Source organism: Cupressus sempervirens, chromosome 6 (assembly GCF_028749045.1).
Source record: "Cupressus sempervirens isolate cs-2001-9-10 chromosome 6, ASM2874904v1, whole genome shotgun sequence".
Taxonomy (NCBI): Eukaryota; Viridiplantae; Streptophyta; class Pinopsida; order Cupressales; family Cupressaceae; genus Cupressus; species Cupressus sempervirens.
Genome location: NC_143123.1, coordinates 17700230 through 17727305, shown reverse-complemented (window position 1 = coordinate 17727305; position 27076 = coordinate 17700230). Strand labels below are relative to the sequence as shown.

General features: G+C 42.3%; 1 protein-coding gene across 6 annotated transcripts in view; it reads left to right on the top strand.

Moving 5' to 3' along the window:
- The first annotated feature begins 314 nt into the window (after window positions 1-314).
- Window positions 315-27076, top strand: part of LOC149550827 (HAD-superfamily hydrolase, subfamily IG, 5'-nucleotidase) — a 405317-nt gene continuing 378555 nt past the window's right edge. Inside the window, exons 1-2 of one of the 6 annotated variants that reach the window (XM_089786393.1) lie at window positions 797-891; window positions 1354-1390. Coding sequence is in view for 2 of the 6 variants with exons in the window: in XM_089786391.1 (XP_089642517.1) it covers window positions 669-891 (223 nt within the window). In the remaining 4 variants the exon portion in view is untranslated. Of the gene's footprint in view, window positions 892-1353; window positions 1391-27076 lie in introns of all 6 variants that reach the window. The other 5 variants (XM_089786395.1, XM_089786397.1, XM_089786391.1 and 2 more) reach the window with 5 other exon arrangements.

The window sequence follows — 27076 nt, the reverse complement described above, 5'->3', positions numbered from 1 at the left end:
GATGAGCCCCCCCAATTGCTCAATGTACTTTTCGTTGAACAGGTTATGCCAAGAACTGTCACATATAGTATCCGCAAACTTATCCCTCAAACTTATCCCTGCTATCCTTGTAGGCCTCACATTCTAGAATAAAGTGCTGTTCAGTTTCCACTTTCCCAGAATTGCAAAATCTGCAAATTCTCTCTTCCCAAGCCTCCTTTGGCCTCTTCCATTCATGAAATTCATGAAATCTTCCATTCCTTAGACTTTGGCTTGATAGACGTGGAATTCTTTTATTCTATTATATTGTAGGCCACGTGGAAGTAAGAGGTTAGGGACCCTCACATCCCAACGAACAATATAGGCAAACGCAATAGAAAAACTGCGCAAAAAAAGAGAATGAATTCCCCATTACGTCATTGTTTGGGCAGATAAATTACACACCAGTCCTCTGTTCTTGTACTCTCAGCAATTAGCCAGGCTGGTTCAAAAAAAAGCTTACAAAAACCCTCTGAGACTGTCAGCTATCATGGAGCCCAATTGGGGCATGGCATTGCATTCTTAAGCGATAAGAACAAAAATAAAGAAGCAGAATAAGATCGAGAATATGATATGACATAAAAGCTTCTTTGGATGTGAACTTTCTTAAACAAGGACAAAGAAAAAAGCTCAAATTTTCCTTTCCTTAAATGTGTTCTGTATTATCTGCCATGAGATCGGCAGCAGTCGTTGTAACGCTTTATTCCAGAACACTTATTATGCCAATGCCACTTTTCTGTTCCTCTTTCTGTTCTGCTTTATTCTCAGCAAGTTTGAAGAAGAATATTCGAATCCGACCATTTCATATATTAAGCAGAACAGCGCACTTCTCAGCTGCTTCTCGTCATTCCGCTAATTCAGACATACACGAAGGTGCATTTTCTTTCTTTCTTTCTTATTCAAATTAAAACTGAATGTCGCGAAAATTTTCAAATAATTTCAAAGCTTCGTTTCGATTCTGCAAATTTCTGATGATAACTGCAAATTCGGTGTAATATTTCTTTCCTTAATGCAAATGAATTTCCTTAATAACAATTTTTACTTGTTTTCTTCAATTTCTATTGATAATTGCAAATATCTTTTGAATTTCCTTTCCTTATTTCACATGTATTTTGTTCTCATGGCCTTAATTTCCAATTTCAACAGATTTGTGAGGATAGTTGCAAGTTATTTTTATATTTTCTTTCCTTACTGCACATGTAATTTATTATTGCTTTCGCTTTGCCTTAATATCCAATTTCGGTAGTTCTCTATTCATATTGCAATTTTCTTGTAAATTCTTTTCTTATTTCGCATGCATTTTTTTATTGCTGTAATGTTTCCTTATTTGTCCAGTTTCTGCAAATTTTGGACGATATCTTCAAATCCAGTGGTATATCTTCTTTGCTTATTGCACATGTATTTCCTTGTTATCTTATTTATTCAATTTCCGCAAATTTCTAATGATAACTGCAAGTTTAATTAAAAGTTTCTACTTATTTCAGACGCATTTCCTTATTGTGCTGATTTGTATTTTCGGCAAGTTTCTAATGTTAATTTTAAATTTAAGCCTTTTCTTTTTCTTTCTTTTACCCCACAAGATGTTGGAGGTTACAAGGAGGATCTCCTCCTTCCCATTCAATATATTCAACTTAGAAGCCACAGAAGCCGTTTAATCAACTCAAGGCAACATAGAAGACACATAGATGTCACTCTGGGGGATTCAAACATGGATCTTCAACATGAAAACCTTATGGCCTTGCCATTGGAGCATGACCCGATTGACCTATTCTTTTGTTTCTAATTTCACATGCATTTATTAGTTTCTTATTGCCTTGATTACCAGCTTTTTTATGGAAGAAATGAAAGCATGCATTCAATTTCTAGCAGTATAAATCCTTACCAAAATTTTCTAGAAAAAAATCAAAGCCTGAATTCAATCTCTGCGTGACAAATTTGAAATTTGCATATAATTGCTAATAGAAATATTCCAATTTTTGTCAATAGTAACAAATTCAGGCCTCTTTTTTTTTCTTCTAAATAACAGTGTCCTAGTTTCCTTCTTTACTTTGCCAGGTCAAACTTTTGGCTTCAAGACACAAAAAGGCTGAATACTTGCTGGGATTTTAATCTTATGCCTTATTTGTTGCAATAGTCTGTTGCATTTAATTTTTGACTGAGTTGTTTCGATTTCTGATAGGTGTAATAAATTCAGGCCTTTATATAATATTGGCATAGTTCCCTTTTCTACTAGAGTGCATGCACTGTTACAAAGTGGTATGGTTAGCACTGAATCCAAAGAAGTGTAGATTCAAGATATCACAAGGTAAACTTCTTGGCTACATTGTTTGGACATCCGGATTAAAGACTAACCCACGTATTTGTAGAGGTGAAATCACCTGGAAATGTCATGGAATAAGGTTATTCTCGGGTTAGATGTGGTTATAGATGCTTCATTCAAAACTTACCCCAAGTTATCCCATCTTTGGAAATGTCAACAAAAAAGTTCTGTTTGTACAATTCAACAGACAGAAGCAAATATTCATGAACTGAAGATACACCTTGTTAGTCAATTCGTATTTGCATATATAGTTTGGGACATAAGAGTTTCACATGCATATAGGTGCTTCAAAATTGCAGCCTTTCTGGCAATGCTATTCAAACTTTTTTGGGATCATCGAGCGTTGTTGAATTGGTTAGTAAGTCCATCATTCACAGTTGGATGCATAAATAACTAGTGTTGCTGCAAGTTGCAACAATGACAGTTAATTTTTTTTTGTTAGATTAGGCAAAAGACCCTTTGTAGCAAATCAATTCTCTAGTATCAACTTGGGTAAATTACCCAACTGTTTAAATTGTAATTTCCTTGATGTGAACTGTTGATACTTTTATTTGCCCCATTCCTAACAACACAAAACTGAACAATGTGAGTATATATCATTCTTTGAATTAGAATGGAAGCTTCCTTTGTAAGTAAAAACTAAACTATAAACCTAAGAACGTATGGAAATGAACTCTAGCTCTCTACAATATGCAGATTAAACCTCTGGTTTTGAGCACATATTGCAAGCAAACTAAAGAGATTGCCCATCTTTTGGGTTCTTTGGTGTGGGGCCAAAGGCTAATCAATATTTCTACACTTAAACAAGAGATTTAATATCTTTTGAGACATGTGAACAGTCTAATTATGACAAGTAATATTTGATCACTATTTTGGCTAAAAGTGGAGACTATAAAGAATAATGGAAAATGCATACAATGCTACAAAACCCACATTAATGAAAATTACAATAGATAGCTTGCAAGAATGATGACATTTTATCCAATTTGCCAAATCAACACATAAGATAGCTTGAATAATAATTCTAGCAACAATTAGGCATAAAATTACTGTTCTGTTTCTCCAATCTGAGTCCCTCAACCACATATTAGTTTTTTACAATATTTGCATTCTTAGGCTATGCAATTACTATGCTGAAAATAGAATGCTTGCACACAAAGCAAGCTTAAGAGCTAACACTGTCTAAGATAGATCATCTGTGTTGGAAATGTAATGCAAGCTAGGTGACTGAGAGTGGTTTGGGGGGGGGGGGGGTGTGGCGGTGAATCAAGAACCACTTAAACTTCTTTTACTCAATCCACTTTGTTAAGTTGTCTAATCTACTTGCATGCATGAAACATAAAGTAGTAAAGTAACAATACCATAACACAATATTTGGTAACCCAGAAACCCTCCAAGTAGAAGGTAAAACTGGGGTTGGGATGACACCCACAATGCTTCACTACTGCAGTAATAAAGTTGACCTATTAAGGCTTACAATTGATCACTTCTGGGGATCTACTCCGTTAAGAGTAATAAGGACTATTAGGTCCACCTTGTGAAAGGATTTATACAATAAAATTAAGTATGTACTCTGTTAGGAGTCTTTGCAAAGGACTATTAGGTCCACCTGGTTAAAGGATTTGGGATTGATGCACCTATTAGGATGAATCAGTGGATTGATCTTTGAAATGCAACTCTGATTGCTGATGAAGATCCTTTGAAGTAAACAGATCAGCTGACTATGATATGAAGATCCTTTGAAGTAAACAGATCAGCTGACTATGATAGATGAGTCTCTTCCTTTCCTTGTGCTGCTTGTAGCCTTCTAGATATTATGCTCTTCCATATTCGCTTCTATTCAACTCATGGTACAATGATATTACAATTCTTATTTGGATAAACAAAATACCTCATACTTGTATCTATCCAAGTAATTCCTTCATAGGTCGCCTACAACATAATTATTTCCAAAAACAATTACCAAGTTGGCTCAGTGCTATAACTCGGGTCCAATGACTTACTCGGGCGATGTTGAGGATACTCGGGCAACACTGTCACCTTGGCTAACTCTAGCACTAGGTTGACACTGGATGCTCGGTTCATACTGATCACTCGGTAGACACTTATAACTCGGTTCACACTGCTCTACTATCTTGATTATCATCTTGGAATACTCTTCTGACTTGGTTCTCGCTGTAGCTCGGTAGGATTGTCAATTTGGTTGACATTGCAACCCGGTTGACACTGCTTACTTTCTGCAAGGTTTACATTGTTGGCTTGGTTCCTTTGTGAGCTCGATTAACACTGCAGATTGATAACTTGATTATTCTTGGCTTTCCATTATGACTAAGTGTTTTGACACTAACTGACAATATATCTTGCAATGAGATTAACAATCTGTAGTAAAGAAATCTCCAAATGGATTTTTGTTGCAAATATAATTGTAAAATAGACCTAAAAAGAGTCGTTGACCAAAAAAAACTAGCAACTAAAAATACTCGTTGATAAAAATAGCTAGTTCGAAACATTGATCGGTTCCTTTGATGACTATGGTATTGTGAAATAATTCTTTTACATAGAACCATCACCTTGAAAGCTTGAAAATATGGTCTTCTAACATTTTTACCATTTTTGTATCTCAAGAACCTAGATTGTCTTTTTTATTTTTGAAGAAAGCATATTTTTCACTACTTGGTTCATTTTCTTTTATGGTATTTTTCTTTTTCCCTTTTAATTGTTCTTGGTAGCTTTTTATGTTTTGAAGAACTTGGCCAAAATTCCTTATGTCATGCTCAAAGAACCTTTTTGGACACTTTAGAATCTTCAATTTTTTTGTCCAAAATCACTTTAGGTATATCCATGCTTGTGTGCTTTTTAATGAAAATTTGTGTGAAAGCTCCTTAGGCACACGCTTGGGAAATCGTTTGCTTTTGTACTCTTGATTTTTTTTCAAAACCAATGACTCAGTGCATACTCAGAACATATTGTCCACTTTTTCACTTTATGAACTTTTTTGGATATTTCCTTGATCTAGGCATTTTTGCCCAATTTTTTTATTGTTGAGTTTTTGGCCCAAAAGTCTCATGATGAATGCCTAGGAGGTTTTGAACTTTTTGGAGATAAGTGTGCATTTGAATATTTTTGTCCAATTTTTAATTTTTGAACTTTTGGCTAGCAGTCTTATGGCATACACTTGGGAGGTTTTGGTCACTTTTATGTCTTAGCCACTTTTACTTTCTCTACTCATCCAATTTCTATTCTATGTCTCATTTGATGTGTTGTAAAGCTCCTTTCATTGTCCTTGAAAATATATCAACTAGAAACGATAATTTGACAATGATAATAGGGCAAGACAAGGATTTAACAACTCACTAGAGGTGGATAAATGATATTACCGACTTAAAATTGACTCCATTGAAACTTTTGCATGGTCGCAAGCAATTATTTTAAATAAAGTTAGTATCATCATGGCATGAAAACATTAGAGATTATTTATCCACATCATCTTTCCCAAAGGGTGTGTATTTAGTTAAATGCAGTAGAAAAGTTATCGTTGGTCAATCGATTGTTTTACAAATTAGGGCTAGATCAAATATTAAGGTGTATGATGTGAGTGGAGATTAGAGACATACTTCAAGAGGAATGTGCATCTTTTTCTATAAAACATAAGAGACTTGGGGCTATAACCCAAAAGGTGCTCTAAGTAGAGGGGTATGTGGTCAATAGTAGATTGAGAGGCAAAAGAGCTCATAATGGGTTGTGTACATGCTAGGTTGTAATGTCGCTGATTTAGCAGGTTCTAGTAGCTTGGTGATGTCAGCTCATCATTGCGACCCTCGTGAGCTGACACTTAGGTTTGAGGGTCTCAGATGGAGTGACTTGCTATTTATAGGAAGTCATATGAGTAGAGTTTCTGTTTTTGGCAGTCTAGTTGTGGCACCCTAAGTACAGGTTCCATCAGTACATTGATTGGGCTTTCTAGGTGGGTTGCATATTGCAAGTTATTTATTAAGTTTAACTTAACGAATAACTTTATAAGTCTTCTATTCTAATTTTATGGTGCAATGGTGAAGCCTCATTAGTGAAAGGTGTGTATAAGAAGCTATATGGCGTTGTGTATGGGAGAAGCTTTGGGATTTGTAATGTAATAAAAAGGACTCCTAATAGCAAATCAAATTTTCTCTTATATTTTCTTATGTTTGTGAAATTGAAGAACTTATGAGGGTTTGACGTTGGTTGCTTGGAGGCTGAATCTCTGCAACTTTCTTTGCACCTTGAATTGGCCATTAATGGCCAATGAATTGTGCTCATCTTCTGAATACTAATCTGCATTTTTTATCTGGAATTGAAAGTGTTTACTGTTCATCACTTAATTGTCTCTACTGCATTTTGACAAGAGAGGGGTATTGGTCATCTTGGCATTGAATCTGCTGCAACATTGTTCTGAAATCAATGCAGTTTTGAGGAGTTTAATGGGCTGCAATCACTGTCTCTTGGCCTGCGTTTGCAGTTCATAGAGCTGTGTTTGAGACTAAGACAACTTACCATTTATACTAGTTGTGTTTCATCTTATGCCGGCAGTGTTTCTAGTCCAGGAGGTGTGATCTGTTATTAAGTGGCATGGAATTACATTTCTCTGCTGCAATTTGCTATTCCAACGTCATCCATCAATTCCAGGTTCATTTAGCAATTAAGTTTGTTGCATATGTGTATTGCATTTGTGAATCTTTGCACAATAAAAGATAGCAATAAGGTGTCTTGATTTCAGTAATTTGTATATGCGTTTCCAAGCATTTCTATATTTGAAAAAAACAAAAAAAGCATATATCTTCAAAAAAAACAAAAAATTGCAAAACTCACCAAACACAAAACAATCTTCAGCATAATTTCAGAGTCAGCCAGCAGGGCTTCTTACATAGGTGTTATGGTAAATTGATGTTGTATTAACAGAGGAGATGAAAGCTCCTTATATAGATTTACACATACGATGTTTCTAAAAGAAACAATTGTGCACTAAAGACAAAAAAATAAATAAAAAACAACCAAATAAACTAAAGACTATCTAAGATGACCATTAAAGAAACATTACAATATTCTAATACCCTTCCTTAATGGTCATCATCTAATTACCTTGCAAAAGACTACATGTCTTGTGGTCATAAATTCTTTAGAACATTTTGCTATTGTTGAGAGTTGAGACCCTCTTTGGATTTGTAAAATGTTATTGGCCATGAAGCCATTCAATCTGATGTTGGGTAACAAAAGTATTACTCCATGTAGCTAGAGACATTGAGATAAAACTGAAACCACCATTTTGAGGAAAATTGCTGAACCCTTTTTGGTAGACGAGCACTACACCCCAAAATAAGTTGCAAGTTCACTAAGAACTTTTGCAGATGAGCACCACGACTCTAAACAGACTGCAAAAGCCACAATTTTTTAGAAGAAAAATCAGAGAAACCAGACACGATTTTGAGGTTAAAAACTGATCAAAACCAAACAAGAGAATCCGAGACACAAACCAGAGAATACAAAGCTATGTTTTTGAGGAAATTAAGTAAAGGAAAGATAGGATAAATTTATTAATGTCCAATGAAAGATCACAAAGAGTGTCTAAGGGATTTCTAAACAAAGTAGAGGTTAATCCATGACAGGGATATTAAATGGTGCCTGAAAAGAGAAGAAACATTTGAAAGCAAACGAACAACAACAAACTATAGCGTATTGCTTGGGGGTAACCAGGAAGACATCAAGAATAAAAGGGTAAGTCAATGGGAAGGAGGAGACCCTCAAATGACCCTAAAGACCTTAGGAAGTGGAAGAGGACTGCTACTGAGTAGAATCCCTATGAGGTCTCACAGATCTGGAAAAGCTAGAGGGGGTCCCAAGGAGCTACTTGGTGTTGTGCACTAGAGAAAGCGTTAGGAAGAAAGATGCGATAAGCTAACTGGAGTGCCAACCCAAGGGGCTGATGTTGAAGAAAGTGGTCCTATTGTCTCATGGCTTCCTAAAGATAAAGAGTTAGGCAACGCTGGTCAATGAACTTGAAGAAGGCCGAGAGAGAATGACTCTCCCTGAACATGCAATAGAATCTCCCCCTTTATCTTGTAGCAGATATGATACCGGAATATGAAGTGTGTCTTAGACTCCACCTCCCCTAAACTACAAAGTTGGCAAATTCTGTCCTCTTGACTTAGGTGATGGTCAATCTAGATGTGTAGCCGGTGTGATTCGACCCTAGAAGAACCAAGGGAGATATGAAGATAATGTGACTAGCAACGAGAGAGTAAAGGGGTCAATAATGATCCCATCTTCAATCTCTAAAAAATGTTTAATATAAAATGCCATCTTGGGGCGAAGCCCCCATGGGGGTTAACCCAAGTAGTCTAGATGTAGTGCTATTAAATATCTAAGCCGACGTGCATATTCAACTCTTGCCTAGAAGGGAGGAGATGGTGGGGGGCATCCAATGAGTACAAAAAAGGAGCAAGATGATCAATTGTGATCTCGATCAAACCGAGAAGGGTTGAGGCTTGAGCAAACCACCCGCGATCTCAACTTAAAGATGTTGTCGGGTAATTGGGTAGTTAGACGGTTGCCACATCTGAGGGAGTTACATGGTCATGACGGTTTGCCTCGCAACCCCTCGGACACTATATGTATGCATCATTTCGTTTAATTGAGACATGTTGGTATAGAGTACATTTATATATGGTGATCAATGAATGAATATAATATCTTTCCATTCCATGTTAAGTACTTCACTTTCTATATGCAATTAGTATTTGTTACCCCACGAGGGTAAACATTTGGTGTCGTTGCCATTTTTGAATATGGGGAAAGTGATGCGACCAATGACATATTGCAAATATATTAAATGAGAATACCTTTGGAGGAGAATGTGAGAATTAATGAAAACGGTATACCGAAGTTGTTCAAAGGGAAGCATGAATTGACGTATAACTTCCACATCTTGTTCCGCACGAGTATCTAAACCTTTGTACGGAGCGAAGCCGTACAAAAAGAGGTTCTAGAGGGCACTGTTTGGGACTCACTGAACGTGAGCCCCACCGCCAACTGACTATTGCATCAATTTCGTAGATTGTTTGCACAAGCCTTTCTGGCACAAATACGACTATGCGAGGAGATCGAGCAGGAGCAACGAAGCCAAAAGATCCTCCATAACTTTTGGGAACGCAACTGTCGGGAATCAAAAGAGCATGGTGAAAACAGTTGAAGGTCTCACCCATGAGCCCTAGGCCATGAGAATGTAAGTGGAGTGTGAGTAGAAAAAAACACTAACCTCTATAACGGTTGCACATATGACCATAATGATGTACAAAGACTTTACATAAATAAAAGTGTTCTTGTTAACTATGATGTTTTTTGAGATTTAATGCCAAATTAGTTGAACAAAAATAAAAATAGAAACAAACAAAATAATGATGCTATTCATGCCGCACAACGAGCTTTGATCCTTGCACAACAAGTCGAGCGACGAAAAAGGTTGAGGAAACTTGTGGACACGTACGACGGTGGGGTCAAAAAGGGTAACTTCGGTGCCGTAGGAGGTGCACTGAATGGAGAGTAAAGTTTGCCTAACTGTTTGTGACCGAGAATTACAGAGGACTTACTTGAAGAGACGTGATAAATGTTGAATTTGGTTGAGGAGACAAGGGAGGAGTTTCTAAACTTACATATACCATGGGTGGGGAACTCGGACAGAAGTAAAGAGGGAACCAACATGGCTCAAGGTGTTGAAGGAGTGTGAGCGCACAGTGATTACTCTGTCCTAGAAACACCGTTCGAGCAAGTACAGTGGGGAACTCGGACAGAAGTAAAGAGGGAACCAACATGGCTCAAGGTGTTGAAGGAGTGTGAGCGCACAGTGATTACTTTGTCCTAGAAACACCGTTCGAGCAAGTACAGTTCAATAGTTGACCACGCCTCTTCTCAGAAGTTATCACACCACAAGCACAAGTTCACGTGCAACAACAATTGTTATAGACACAACGACCAACTATAACAACACATCGACCATTAGTTATGGTAGGGCCGAAACAAAAACTACCCAAGTTTACTAGTGACGGGAAGGAAGATCCTATCAGACATTGCCGTACATGTAAAACTATCTAGTCAACAAATGGGGTTACTGATAAAGATGAATGGGTTCAATAGTTTCCTGCAACCCTATGAGGTGTTGCTATTGACTAGTATTCAGATATGGACAAAGCGAAAATAAATTCATGGGATGATCTTAGGAAAGAATTCCAATAAAAATTCATACTGCTTCGGGATGATAATGAGATCGTCATAGAGATCTACAATGCTAAGCAAGGAAAGAAGGAAACTGTTTGAGCATACAATAGAAGGTTAAAGGAATTGCTCGGGAAGATGGAAACCCAACCAGCCAATGAATTAAAGAAGAGATGATTTGTTGACGGATTAAATGCATCTTTGAGAAGAAAAATGAGGATTGTACTGCCGACATCGTACAATGATGTGTATGACAGCGATGAATTTGGAAAGTGAAAATAAAACATTAAAAAAGAAGAAGAGAGGCAAGTCATCATTCGAGATCGAGGAATCCTCGGACGAGGATAGTAGCAGTGATGATGAATCCAATAAAATGGTACAAGCATTACAAGAGGATATGAAACGCAATGATGCTGGAGTTCAAAACAATGAAAGGAGGCGCATGGTGAAATGACGAAGGAGAAATGTGGTGCACGGAGTGCAATGAAAGAAGGCACACAAAAGGAGCATGTCCTAAAAAGTCATTATGTGACATCTGCCAGGTGATGGGCCATTCCACCAAGGACTGCCCGTATAACTTAAAGACAAGAGGGCCACAAGTGTTGTTCACCTAGGAACAACCATCTATAACTCCGGGGAAGCCACCACCAACTAGCAAATAAACAATGCGTCATCTGCGGGTTCTGAAATAACCAGTGAGGAGGAAGAGGAGGTAATGAGAACAGAAGCTTGATACAATACGATTCGAAGGGCCAACCGATGATTCAGTGTCGGGTGTCCAGCCAGTGGGGCCACTTCGCCCAAGATTGTGAGAAGAATGAGACACTGCAGATATTGTGTTGATGGTGTGGTCTTGGAGATGATGAAGAAGCCAATTCCCTGAAGCCTCAAGTGAACTTACTCAACATTGAAGAAGATGTATTGGCAGTCACTTGTAATCAAGCGAAACAAGCCATGTACCCTGATCCCCGCACAAAGAAGTAGATAGTACAGGAGGCGAAAGAGGAAATAGTGAAGACAATGAAAGCGAAGGGGGATACACCTGTGGTTACAAGTACCTCTAGAAAAACAGAGGCTGAGAATAACATACTAAGGCGGATGTTGCAAATGGAGGTTCCAATTAAAATACAAGACCTCCACACCTTACCCCAGATGAAGACGACATTACTAAACACCTGCACCGCACAACCAAGTACCAACACCACACAACAACCAACCGTTTCAGGATCAACTATAGACCCTATGCTACTTGTGTTGAACAATGTACGGTACCTCGTGGTAGTTGAGATGGGTATCCTCGGGACAATCCTCACCGATACCATAGTTGATGGTGGGTCAGGGGTAGATGTGCTTTCGGAGGAGACGTGGAAGAAACTTGGGAGGCCTACCCTGTGGCCCCCCTCCTTCAACTTACTCGATGCAGACCAGCATGGAATCAAACCTTTGGGAATATTGATGATGCAGCTAGTCACCATTGGAACCCAGCCATTTGTACTAGATTTTGTTGTGATTCCATTGAAAAAGAAGGGTTATGATGCCATTCTCAGAAGGGGATGGCTAGTAGTAGCAAGGGAAAACCACAATTGGAAGAAAAACACCCTTTCATTGGAGTTGGCAAAAGGAAGTTCGTTATTGACCTTTGTACACAAATGGTCGATGAGGAGATGGCTTCGAAATCTAAATCTGATGGAGAATCTGGTGGAAGGGATGAGGGAAGACATAGGATGGAGCCTAATGATGAAGACATTTTGGAATTGGAAAGATGTTCGGAAGATGACTTGGATTCCTTGAACGGACTCTTCCATTGGCAAATAGAGATTACGAGTTATTTTCGAGTTGTAATATGCTAGGAGGAGAAGGAATGGATGGAGAGAGGGTGTTTCTGCTAGAGTTCGGGGGGTACAAAGAAGGAGAAGCACGGGTGAATGAGAGTCCTGCTCACAACTTTGATGCAGGGAAAAAAATCAAGTACAAAGAGCCATCCATTCGGGTCACGAATCTTGGGGATGAGAGTTTGCGCAACATACTAGTTGGCGATGATTGAACTCCTGTGTTGAAGGCGGCAGCATTCAAAATCTTCATGGAGTACAAAGATGTGTTTGCTTGGAGTTACAAGGACCCGAAGGGTGTACCACTAGAGTTGTGCATACAATGTATACCCCTAGTGCCTGGCGCTATACTTGTGTAGAAGAGACCATTCAGGATGAACAAGAATTATGTAGCTAGGGTTGATGAAGAGATCCAACGCATGTTGGATGCAGGAATCATATTTTGAGTTGAGACAAGTAAATAGCTCTCGCCCATTGTGATATCATTGAAAAAGGAGGCAAACCAGATTAGGATCTGTGTTGATTTCCGCTGCTTGAATGCTGTCACTATAAAAGACCCCTTCCCTATCTTGTTCACAGATATAATAGTTGAAGAAGTTGCTTGACATGAAATGTACTCATTTATGGATGGCTTCTCTGGTTATAACCATCTATCAATAGTAGATGAGAATAAGTTGAAGACCACTTTTGTGGTAGAGGATGGTGTCTATGCATACAACAAGATGCCCTTCGGTTTGTGCAATGCACCAACAACCTTCCAAAGAATAATTCTCCATATATTTGATAAAATGTCCTTAGGAAACTTTCGTGCATTTTTTGATGATTGGTCTATCTTTAGTGGACAAGACATGTATTTGGCAGCATTCGAGTAATGCATGAAAAGGTGTCGTCGGGCCAGACTGGCATTGATCCTGAAGAAATGTAGATTCATGGTACCCTGGGGTAAGCTATTGGGGCACATTGTATGTAAGATGAGACTCAAAACTGATCCAGACAAGATATGTGTGATCGTGGAGATGGAAGCACCGACCGATGCCAGTGGAGTCAAATCATTCTTAGGACACATGGGATATTACATGAGGTTCATAAAGAACTTTGTACAAGTTTCATGCCCCCTCAACAAGATGATAAGAAAAGGGGGACCCTATGTTTGTGGTATGGAGCAAGAAACCTCCTTTAAGGTATTAAAGACAAGATTCTTAGGGGCACCAATTCTGGCATATGTCGTCAGGAAATAATGTATCAGGAGGTTCCCGACGGTGTATCAGGAGCTTCCCGACGGTGTTTCAGGATGTTCCCGACGGTGTATCGGGAGGTTCCCGACGGTGTATTAGGAGCTTCCCGATGGTGTTTCAGGATGTTCCCGATGGTGTATCAGGAGCTTCCCGATGGTGTTTCAGGATGTTCTCGACGGTGTATCGGGAGGTTCCCAACGATGTTTTAGGATGTTCTTGACGGTGCATCGGGAGGGTTCTATCAGTGTATCGGGATGTGTGACGTCAGGCCGACATGTATCAAGATGTATCTAGAAGGTTCTATTATTGTAGTTGGCATGTTGTATGTGGCCGACGGATACCTTCGAGAAGGTTCCTCAGAGAGTATTTATATTTCCCTTCGGGATCATTGTAATCAGGATGATAACCTAATGTAATATCTTTGCATATGCGAATAATAATAAGAGTTCTGCTGTTCGTGTTCGTGTCTATTTCCTATGTGCGTTGCTTAATTAACTTATGCAGTAAACATTTGGCGTCGTTGCCCGATGGACCTGGAAAGGCAGGAGAATGAAGAGTAATGCCGAATCAGCTGAAAAAGAATAAGAACAAAGTAAAGGACAAGGACGAAATACGCACAGCACACGGCGATCTGATTTTGGCGCAGTAAGCTGAACGCAGAAAGAGATTCTAGAAGATTGCTGTCGACGAACGCAGAAGTGCGGAAGCATTATTGGAGGAGACGTGACAGCGGGTGGAATTGGTTGAAGAGGCAAGGGAGAATTTTTTAAATTGGTGTTCGCCGAGGGAAGACAGTCCAGACAGAAGAGAATCGACTCGCACGACTCGGAGTGCCGAAGGAGCAAGAGCGTGGAGTGAACTCTTCGTCCAGGATCCACTTCCAGAAGGAACAGATTCACTTAACGGAGACCCTTCTTCACCAAACACAGCTGTCGAGATACCAAGTGTGAGCATCGAAATACCAAGCGTGAGCATCGGGATGGCGGGACCAAAGGAGAAGTTACCTAAATTTGATGGTGATGCAGCAGCTAATCCCATCCGACATTGTAAAACCTCTGAAACGATTTGGAGAGCTAATGGCATAACGGATACAGATGAATGGATGAGGCAATTTCCGGCAACCCTCCGGGGTGTTGCAATTGATTGGTTTACTGATACTGATCCACAAAAATTAAACAGTTGGGATAACATTAAAAAGGAGTTCATCGCCAAATTTCAACTTCTGCGCGATGATAATGAAATTGTAGCAGAGATATTCAATACTAAACAGGGGAAGAATGAAACAGTCCGAGTCTTCGCAAGGAAATTGAAGGACTTGATCAACAAGATCGAGAATAAGCCAGCTGACGGGTTACAGAAACGATGGTTCATTGAAGGCCTTCACCCAAAGCTGCGGAAGAAGATGAAGATCGTGCCACCATCGACATACATGGAAGCGTATAACCGGGCAATGAATTTGGAAAGTGAGCCGAAGACCAAGAAGAAGAAGAAGAATACTTCATCCGATTCAGATGACGATGCCTCTTCAGGAGAAGATAGCAGTGATGATGAAGGCAGCAGCAAAAAGGTTCGTGCCCTTCAAAAGGACATGATTCGGATGATGAAGGAATTCAAGAACATGAACAAGGAGACTAAGGGCAATGAACTGTGGTGCACGGAGTGCAAGAAGGAAGGCCATGCAAAGGGATCCTGCTCGAAAGAGCAATATTGCGAGATCTGCCAGATTATGGGACACTCGGTAAAGGAATGCCCTTTCAATTTGAAAACAAGAACACCGCAGCAAGTGTTCCTGACACAGGAGGCATCCCCGTCAGGAGGGAACGGGAACACCAGTATGGAAGGTGCCACATCGAGAGGATACAGAAATAATCGGTGTGGTCAAAACAACAACAATATTGGCAGCAACAATAATGGCGAAAGAAGTCGGATCTAGTATGATGCGAATGGCCGACCGATAGTTCAATGCTGCGCATGCAATCTATGGGGTCATTTCGCTCGAGAATGTACAACGGTGAACACACCGAAGTTGCTATGCCAATGGTGCGGACCTGGCGATCATGATGATACTAAGTGTCCGAAGTTCGGAGTAAACTTGATTGCCGTCGGAACAGACGAGGAAGAAGTTCTAGCTATCACACGGAAGCAGGCGAAGCTCTACCCTGACCCGACGGAGGAAAAGAAGGGACTGGAGGAAGTCCGTGCAGAAATCCAGAAAGCAACACAGGGAGAAACGACACACCTGAAGGACACACCTGGCACCTCTGTACGGAACTGTGCAGAACAAAACATTGTACGGCAAATATTGCAAGCTGAAGTACCCTTCAGGATTAATGATTTGTTGCTCACCATGCCTCAACTCCGTACGACACTCACGAATACAGCCCCGATTGCTAAGCAACTAGTAGAGCAAGAAAAGGAGAAACAGGGGGGTACAAGTGCAGAAAACCCGATGCTGTTAGCTCTTTCATCTGGATGCTATCTGGCGGTTGTTGGAATGGGCATTCTCGGGACTGTGCTAATGGACACGATCGTGGACGGAGGATCCGGTGTCAATGTACTACCAGAGGATACTTGGAAAAAGTTGGGACAGCCGACATTATGGCCACCTACCTTCCAACTGTTAACAACCGATCAACACGGAATCAAGCAATTGGGAATACTCACAGTGCAACTAGTGACAATTGGAACACAACCATTCCTTTTGGACTTCGTTGTGATTCCTCTCAAGCGGAAGGGGTACGATGCTATTCTGGGATAGGGGTGGCTGATACAAGCAAAAGCAAAGCACGATTGGAAGAAAAATACTTTATGACTCGAAAGCAAAGGCCGGAAGTATGTCATTGATCTGCACACTCAGATGGTCGGGGAAGAAGCCCTATCGTTAGATTCTGAGGGAGAAGAGGATGAAAAGGGGCAAACTATGGAACCGAATCAGGAGGGAGTTCTAGACTGGAAGGAGATGACGATTTGGATTCAGTCAATGGTCTTTACCATTGGCAGATAGAGGATTATGAATTGTTTCCAACCTGCAACGTACTGACAATAGAAGAACACAATACCGATGAATTTCCAAAGGAGTTCACTGAAATAAAGGAAGGGGATACGTCATTCGATGTGACCCCGACACATCAGTTCACTAAAGGAGAAACCATCAAATACAATGAAGTCGCGTTGCAGACCATGAATTTGGGCGATGAAGCCGAACCACGGAACATACTAGTAGGAGACAATTGGAACCTAGTACTAAAGGCAGCAACATTCAAACCATTTTTAGAGTATAAGGATGTGTTTGCATGGACATACAAGGACCTGAAAGGAGTACCGCCGGAGTTGTGCGTGCACCGCATTCAGTTGATCGAAGGAGCAATACCTGTAAGAAAGCGACCCTACAGAATGAACAAAAATTATGCGGCACGGGTTACGGAGGAAATCAATCGAATGTTGGAGGCCGGCATTATTTTCAAGGTACAAACCAGTGAATGGGTATCCCCGATCGTGATTTCACTAAAAAAGGACTCCATTCAGATCCAAATATGTGTTGATTTCCGATGCCTAAATGCAGTCACCATCAAGGATCCGTTCCCGATTCCATTCACAGACAGCATCCTGGAAGAGGTAGCGGGACACGAGATCTACTCATTTATGGATGGTTTTTCCGGCTACAATCAGATTTCCATCCCAGAGGAGGATAAGCTGAAGATGACATTTGTCGTAGAAGATGGGGTGTATGCTTATAATCAAATGCCGTTCGGTTTGTGCAATGCGCCTGCGACATTTCAGCGGATCATACTACATATTTTTGATAAGATGTCCATCGGAAACTTCAAGGCATTTTTGGATGATGGGTCGGTGTTCAGTGCGGAGGACAAACATCTGGCAGCCTTGGGCGAGTGTATGGAAAGGTGCCGACGTGCGCGCCTGGCCCTAAATCCGAAGAAGTGCAGATTTATGGTTCCCCAGGGCAGGTTGCTCGGACACAGTTTGTAAGAAGGGACTAAAGACAGACCCGGACAAAGTGCGAGTCATATTGGAGATGCAGCCATCCACCAATGTAACGGAGGTAAAATCTTTCCTTGGACATATAGGCTATTATAGACGCTTCATAAAAAATTTTGCCAGGGTAGCATATCCACTGGATAGGTTGACGAGCAAGGGAGAATCATTTCGATGGGAAAAGGATCAAGATGAAGCATTTGAAGTGCTCAAAGTAAGGTTGGCTACTGCACCCATCCTGGCCTACCTGGATTGGAATAAGGAGTTTCATGTGCATGTTGATGCATCTAACTATGCGATCGGAGCAACTCTCGCACAAACCGGTAGCCACGGGTTGGATCATCCGATCTACTTCGCCAGTTGGTTACTATCAAAAGCAGAACAAAATTATAGTACGACCGAACGGGAAGCATTGGGGATGGTCTATGCTGTACAAAAATTCCTACATTACTTGCTGGCTACTCCGTTTGTGTTCTATGTCGATCATCAGGCCTTGTTGTATATGATCAATAAACCAGTCATTCAAGGAAGGATCAGCCGATGGTTACTCCTCTTGCAGGAGTTTACCTTCAAGATCATTGTACGACCAGGAAAGAAGCATGTAAGCGTCGATCATTTGTCACGTATCAGAATAGGAGAACCGGTAGACGGTGTGAATGATGACTTTCCTGATGCACAATTGTTCCACATTGCCGCACTACCAAAGTGGTATACAAGCATCGGCGAATACTTGTCCACAGGACAGTTTCCAGATACCATGCCATCAAATGAAAGACGGAAGTTGGTGATATGGAGCGGAACATTTCAGTTGATTAATGGACTGTTGTATAAAATGGGACCCAATCAGATCCTCAGGCGTTGTGTCTTGGAGGAAGAAATTCCACGGGTACTGAAGGAAGCGCATGAAGGACCGACAAGAGGACATATGGGCCCGAACACAACTGCACGAAAGATACTTCTAGCAGGATTGTGGTGGCCAATGGTATACAATGACGTCAGGGAATGGGTTGTTGCATGCGATACATATCAGCGCGCGGGGAAACCCTTGAAGAGAGACTTCATGCCTCTAAATCCCTCTCATGCCCAAGAGCTTTTTGAACGATGGGGTTTGGATTTCATAGGACCCCTGAAGATAAGCAGAACCAGAAGGTGCTGTTACATTGTGGTCGCCACGGAGTACTTGACTAAATGGGTGGAGGCGCGTGCACTACCAGACAACTCAGTGGTAAGTACAACACAATTTATTTATGAGCAAATTATTACCAGGTACGGCATTCCATTACAATTAACAAGCGATAGAGGAGGACATTTTGTAAACCATGCGATCCGATTGCTCACCACGGAGTTCAAAATTTACCATTCCCTGTCAAGTCCGTACTACCCAAGAGCAAACGGACAAGCCAAAGCTACCAACAAAATCCTGGTATCAATTATATACAAATCCTGTGCAGTCGAAGGAGAGGATTGGGAGGAAAAATTACCTTCTGCTCTGTGGGCTTACCGTACGGCGTATAAAGTTACAACAAGACACGCCGTTTCAACTGATGTTCGGGCAGGAGGCGGTAGTACCAGCAGAATTCATGATACCAAGCCTACGGATAGCGCTAGAAAATAAGTTGGGCGACATGGAAAGCTTAAGGGAGCGGCTGTACAAACTAAACAGGTTGGAGGAAAAGCGATTGTTAGCACAGTGGGCCATTGAAGTAACCCAGAATAGGCGGAAGGCATGGCACGATAAGCACTTGAAATTGAATAGGTTTCAGCCCGAATAGTGGGTGTTGAAGTACGACGGTCGGAATGAGATCAAACCGGGCAAGTTCAAAGTTAAGTGGGTCGGACCGTATCAGATTCAGGAAGTAGGAGACAATGGAGCAATAAAATTATGGACTTTGGATGGACAGGAAGTGCCCCAGGCGGTGAATGGCTCGAAGCTCAAGGTATACCATGATCAGAAGAATTTTGTGTCAGAAAATGACCGTCGGGTGTCTCCGTCGTCGTTGCAGACCGACGATGGTGACGGTTGTAGAGAAAAATGACTCTGCTATTATTATAAATTAAAATTTAAAAAAAAAAAAAAAAAAACCTGTACGGTGGTCACCGTAGGGCAGGCTATTTCAGGACAATGTCACCGTACAGTGTTGTCCATGTCACCGTACGGTCCTATTTTGGTTATATAAGAGTAAGAAATACAAAGAGAGGCCATTTGACTGAAAGATGTCTGAAAGCTGAACATGAAGGCCATTTTCGAATCAGCTGTTCTCAGCACGATGCTTACGGATTAGGAGAGAGAGGGCGTAGGGCGAGAAAGTAAACCGGCAGGAACCTTCTTACATGAAGCGTCATTGGTCTTCTCGGATTTGAGTTCTCTTCATTTGGCGGAGCTTGGCAAGAACGAAGAAACCATTGGCTTCGTCTTTGATTCCTCCTGACTTTTATTAGTTCTTGATCGCATGGATTCTGTAGATGACGGACTTAAGATTTTTCTTCTTCAAATTGTTCACGACAAATTGGGCAGTGCCACTTTCCAGGAGAAGTGCGCTTAAGGGGTAGGTCAAGACACTGCAAATGATAAGTTCGAGGGCAGCAATCGCAACAAAGCAAGTCGCCACCGGCATCGAGTTTCGCATGTATCTATTCATGCTGCTGCGCTGTAGCTTCATCAAGGCCTTCACATGGTGAATAAGTAAAACAACGTAGGGGGAGAGTTTTCAGGTTATCATCTGCCCTCCTCCGTTTGGATACTTGACAGGCCACATTTTGCATATGTTCTTGCCTTTGCCTATAGCAGTATCGTTAGAGGGTTTCTTCAAGTGTCTCTGCACCTGTTGTAAGCCGTCAGTCAATATTTGGAAGCCGTCTAGACCATAGCTTGGAAGTAGTACTTTCAAGGTTTTCATCGGAAGGCACTTATAGTAGGAGTTACAGTGCTCTGAGGGAAAAGCTGATGAAGAGGGTTGCACAAACCCGTGGGTCCTAGCAGGCGGGGTAAAGTTTCACGCAGATTGTCCTTCACGTCGGGTAAGCAGGAAGTAATAGCATGAGAGACAATTTTGATGGCCACTGCAGAAATAAGTTCCCCCCTATCAAGGTAACACAGGCATGACATGTCATCCCATCATCCATGCTTATACTGAGCTATTGTAACAGTTATACATTGGGATCGTCAAATTTCAAGCAGTAAGAAATACGTGGAAAATTTAGGAATCCGTACGGCTGTACAGCAGGCACAGGAAACATACAAACTGCATAGTATACAATCAGCCGGTAAGAGAGCTTGGAGGAAACACCTGGAACAGGATTCAGTCATGAATCAAGAGGTGCAGGCAGGACCCTCACAAGCACGGCCACGGGGAAAGGAGACAGGCAAGCATAGGGCAAAAGTATAGACTCAGCCGAATGTCCATGCAACACCACAAACTGTAGCTTTTGAAGGGCTGAATGGAGGGGATTGTTAGAAATGGTGGGAGGAACATCTCGATACTCACCTGGTTGAAGCAAGCATCAGAAAGGCGCAGGTGGAGTGGGCTATCCGGATGCCAATTTTTTGCATTAGAGACTTTGAGGGCGTTTTGCGGCCGATGATTGAGGCTTATGACAGGCATTCTCGAAAATGCTCAATTCCATATTTGGGGTATGACATAGTGGTATCCTTTCGGCCAACTAATTTTACGAGTCTTTGGTATACCAGGGGCGGTGCAAGGTGGAGCCAAGATTGATGGCAAACCCAAAAAGATGAGCAAGGAGACGAAGTTGCAGCTCATACGGATGGTGTGTAACGACGAAGTACAAAAGCACATCGATACTCTCATGGACGCGTCGAAGAAAAGAGGGCTGCGGAAGTCTGAGATTCGTGAAGGACATTGGAAGTGTTTGATGGATGTGGTTAAAAGCAGGCTTACAAGATCCAACAGGGCATTTGACATTTCCTTCCCCTTGGTCAGTATGATGAATGGAATCATGAACGGTAAGGTCTATGACTGGGCTTCATTGTTAGCCACGCGCATGGAGGAGTTCATGACCTTACAGCACAAAACGTTCTATATGCCGGATTACGCCATCGGACTCTTTTTGGACGCCACGGCCAGGACGATACCCCATGAGCAGCTAGGAGTTAAGCCGACTCCGGCAGTACCTGGCGAGCCTCCGGTAATGCAATGGAAGCATTTAGATACACCTATAGGTCAGAAGAGCGGGGGCCAAAAGAGGACACGGCAGGAGATGGATGAATCAGGTAACACCGATAGTGGCCATCAGGACACCTCTGGCGATGAGGATGATGACTCTGAAGGTATGGAGGTAGAACAGGAAGAGGAGGAAGAAGATGAGGAAGGTAGCATAGTCTCAGCAGTCCCACTTCGCTTTCCGCGACCAGCTGCACCTGTGACTATCACTTCAGCTTCGGTAATTTCAGCACCCCACATTCACACCATGGCAGATGTTCACATCCCAGGGTTTGGTCAGTTTCGGCGTCCAGTAGTGATGACCCCGGTTACTTTACATCTTGCATCATGAACAGTAGTAGCACCTGTGCAGCCAGCAGTGCGCCACCGGACAGCAGTACCTGTAGCCACGAGTACGCAGCCAGAAGTTCACGAACCGGCTCCCATGCCTATACTAGAGAGTTTGCCTCAGCCACTTCCTGTGGCAAAGCCGGTGATAGAGGAAGGAGTCAGTGGGAGAGGTACGCAGGAGCAGGCTCGGTTGGAAGTGATTGGGTCAGATGCGGTCACTGTAGCAGACACTCTGCTAAGTAAGGATCAGAGTGCTCACCCCAGTATCCCTGAAGCGGCACCCCAGGCTCCAGCAACAAGTGTAGCAAGTCGGGCGAGTGAGTACCTGAGGCGCCGACTACTTGCCCCTGTTGCCAGAGGTCATTCCATTCAGTCTCCCATGAGAGAGCTCACGCCCTTGGCGGCCCATTGGTCCAACAGTGAGATAGTCGAGATACCGACATCACCTGAAGGGGAGGATCAGATTGCAGCGGCAGCCAAGAAGGTGGCCACGGAAGTGCAAGCGTCAGATCCTCTACCAGTAGAGATGGAGGACATGGATATTCATTCTCGCCTGGCTGTCATTGCAGAGCAAAGCAAGTCCATAGCGGAAATGGTGCTGACAGAGTGAAGAAAGGCAGAAGTTGGGTGGAAGGCTTGGGAGACGGCAAAAAAGGCTCGGAAGGAGATGGCCGACCAACTTACCACCCAGCACTTGGCATGGGAAGCGGAACGGACAGCGCTGTTAGCACAGCTTGAGGAAAGTACGCGAGGAAAGCAGCAGGCAGAACAACAGTTAACCACAGTAGAGCAGAAACTAGCAGCAACCGAGCAGCAGTTGGCAACAGCACGTTAGGAGAAGGACTCAGCGCAGCAGGCTCACGATCAGAAGGAAGTTGAGTGTCAGGAGGTTGCTTTAATGCTGAAAGAAATGGTGGAAGAAAACTCACAGATCAGAGCTGATTTGTAGATACAGACAGATCAGGTGTACCAGCTTCGACGCAGCTGATCGTCATAGTCTGAGACTTAGCCTTCGGGTTGATGATGTTTACGTCCATGTTGTTTTTTGTAGTCTCGTCATCGGGAGACGACTTTTCTTTTTGGGGGGGATGATGTCGTCAGGAAATAATGTATCAGGAGGTTCCCGATGGTGTATCAGGAGCTTCCTGATGGTGTTTCAGGATGTTCCCGACGGTGTATTGGGAGGTTCCCGACGGTGTATTGGGAGGTTCCCGACGGTGTTTTAGGATGTTCCCGATGGTGTATCAGGAGCTTCCCGATGGTGTTTCAGGATGTTCTCGACGATGTATCGGGAGGTTCCCGACGGTGTTTCAGGATGTTCCCGACGGTGCATCGGGAGGGTTCTATCAGTGTATCGGGATGTGTGCCGTCAAGCTGACATGTATCAAGATGTATCTAGAAGGTTCTATTATTGTAGTTAGCATGTTGTATGTGGCCGACGGATACCTTCGAGAAGGTTCCTCGGATTGTATTTATATTTCCCTTCGGGATCATTGTAATCAGGATGATAACCTAATGTAATATCTTTGCATATGCGAATAATAATAAGAGTTCTGCTGTTCGTGTTCGTGTCTATTTTCTGTGTGCGTTGCTTAATTAACCTATGCAGTAAACAACATACCCGAATTGGGATAAAGAGTTTCATGTGCACGTGGATGCGTCTAACTTTGCAATTGGTGCAACACTTGCACAAGTGGGTGATCATGGCCTGGATCATCCTATCTACTTCACTGGCAAATTGTTGTCAAAGGCGGAGAAGAACCACAACACGATGGAGTGGGAGGTTGTAGGAATGGTGTATGCTGTACAAAAGTTCAGACACTATCCGTTGGCAACACCCTTCACAGTCTACATAGACCACCAGGTGTTGATGTACTTAGTAAAAAAACCCATCATTCAGGGGAGGGTGAGTAGATGGTTGTTGCTACTCCAGGAGTTTACATTCACCATCGTGGTGCGACCGGGGAAGAGCCACATTATAGCTGATCAACTATCTTGGATCAGGTCTGGGGAGTTGCCGAAAGGAGTTGTTGATGACTTTCCAAATGTGCATTTATTTCATATAGCCATCCTTCTGGAGTGGTACAAAAGCATCAACGGATACCAATCCACTTCACAGTTCCCTAAGGAGATGCTACTAGGTGAATAACGGAAGTTTGCATTAAGGAGCAAAACATTTTCGCTGATTAATGGTTTGTTGTATAAAATGAGGCTAGACCAAGTATTGAGAAGATGCGTCATAGAGGAGGAAGTACAAAGCGTCCTTCGAGAAGCCCACGGAGGCTCGACAGGGGGGCATATGGGACTGAATACGACGATAAGGAGAGTACTTTTGGCAGGGCTATGGTCGCCTACACTATACAATAATGCCAGAGAGTGGGTGGTTAGCTGCGAAACTTGTCAGCATGCGGGTAAACCCTTGAAATGAGATTTTATGCCGCTCAATCTGTCACATGCCCAAGAGTTGTTCGAACGATGGGGTTTAGATCTTGTGGGACCCTTGAAGCCAAGTCGAGCTTGGAGATGCCATGACATTGTGGTAGCAACAAAGTATCTCATGAAGTGAGTGGAGGCATGAGCGTTGCTCGATAACTCGGCCATAAGTACAACGAAGTTTATTCATGAGTAGATCATCATGTGTTATGGCATCCCTATCTAGTTAACCAATGAAAGGAGAGGTCACTTCGTCAATCATGTGATCCAACTACTCATGCTCGAGTTCAAAATGTTTCACTCCATGCCGAGCTCGTATTATCCAAGGGCCAATGGTCAGGTGGAGGTAACAAATAAAATCCTAGTGTCGGTCATCTACAAGTCATGTGGGGTGGAGCAAGCTGATTGGGAAGAGAAGTTGTCATCGACTCTTTGGGCATATCGATCAACGTACAAAGTCACAACAGGGCAAATGCCATTCCAACTAATATTTGGGCAAGAAGCGGTAGTGCTGGCAAAATTTACGGTCTCAAGCCTTCAGATAGCGATTGACAATAGACACGGCAATATGGAATGTCTTCGGGAGAGATTGTATAGGATAAACAAGCTAGATGGATGACGACTAATGACGCAATGGGTGATTGAGGTAGCACAAACTCATTGTAAAGCGTGGCATGATAAACATTTGAAGCGGACAAGGTTTCAGCTTGGATAGTTGGTACTAAGGTACAATGGGCGTAATGAGATCAAACTCGAGAAGTTCAAGGTAAGATGGCCAGGACCCCTACAGAATACGGGAAGTGGGTAACAACGGAGCCATTAAGTTGTGGACTCTCGATGGATGAGAGATAGTGGATTTAGTGAATGGCTCGAAACTTAAAATTTAACACCAACGACATGAAGGACGGAGTGATCCACAAAGTAAATTAGCTATGAGAAATAAAAAAAAAATAAAAATAAAAATAAAACTAAAAATAATAATAAAAAGGGAATGAGGCTAGTTTTGCAGACGTAGTTGCAGACATGGCCTTGCGGGTGTGATCCTGCGGCCTATATTTTCATCCTACGGAAACATCACAAGAACAGAGCCCACAGAGGAGCAGAGCCATCGGTGGACTAAGAACCGCAGATGGAAAAAGTTCGGTGAAATTAGCAGAGCCTGTGGAGGAGCAAGTCATCGGTGGATACATAGAACAAGATTGTTAGGTGTCCGCAGAGAAGGAGCAACCAAACGATGGAGAAGGAGAAATCAGACGACAAAGCAAGTGTTAGGTGTCCGTGGAGGAGCAACTAGATGGTGAAGAGCAAAGAAAACCAGATGGAAGTCGGAGCCATTGTAACCAACACAAAGTGCAGCACTAAGACTTACTATGAACATACGACCGCATGCACACAACAAACAACCGTGGGGAGGTATTGGAAGCGACAAAGATCATTTATGCACGCAGACACCAATTGAGTGTTGGAAAACATAGAGGGGACACAAAGGGTACCGGAGAAAGGCTGCAAGCAATTGTGGATAGGCCACAGAAGGAGGCACGAATCAACTGAGCGAAAGAAAAATCCAATCCATTCTTCGATGGAAAAGAAACCAAACATTAACCAAGGAGATTGTGGGCATTACATCCGAACGACAAGAAGATGAGATCTAGTTGCTTGCCATTAAGACAAAATAAGGAACGGTTGTTATGCAATTGGCCGGCAAAAGGAAACCTTGGAAGGACCACTTGAAATAAGAGAGTCCCAACATGGATAAAAACACGAGTCTTGGCTTCAGGCATTTGTGTTGTAGGCCAAGGAGCTACCTCTAGTAGTAAGAAGTAGAGAATTCATCCCAAAGTACAACAGGCATCCTAGAAAAAAGACATTTCCCATTGCACAGTTCAATTTGAGGGCTTGAACGACATTGAATATTGTTGATAGTGGCAAGAGACGCTGGACATAGATCTTGTCAAGCAGATAGTGGTACGAGCATAGGTACATTGGGCAATCCAAATGCTAGTGTTTTCCATCCGACTTTTTGAGAAGGTATTGGGAACCATGATTGGATCATATGACAAGTATAGCCAGAGAAGCTTAGTCGAATACAAAAAACACCCTATGACTATTTTGTTCAAATCTCGCAATTTTACCACAGTTTTTGGTATTCCAAGGCAAGGAGGCAATAAAAAATTACATCTTCCACAGATCGGAATGAATATTGGGTTAAGCTGGTGGGTCAAGAACTTACAATTGATGGATTTGATTCTATGATAAAAGGCACAAGGAGTCGCGGATGAGACGGGAGTTTGTCAGGGAAGGGCCTTTGCATTGTATCCTGGACATCATGAAAAGTCGGCTAACGGGAGCAAGTGGGGCTTCAGATATTGCCCTACCACAAATTGCTTTTATGAACGGGATCATGAACGGAGTGGTATATGATTGGTCATCCCTCCTGGCATATCGAATGGGTTTATGATGTTGCAACACTGCACTTTTTACATGCCCCACCATGCCATC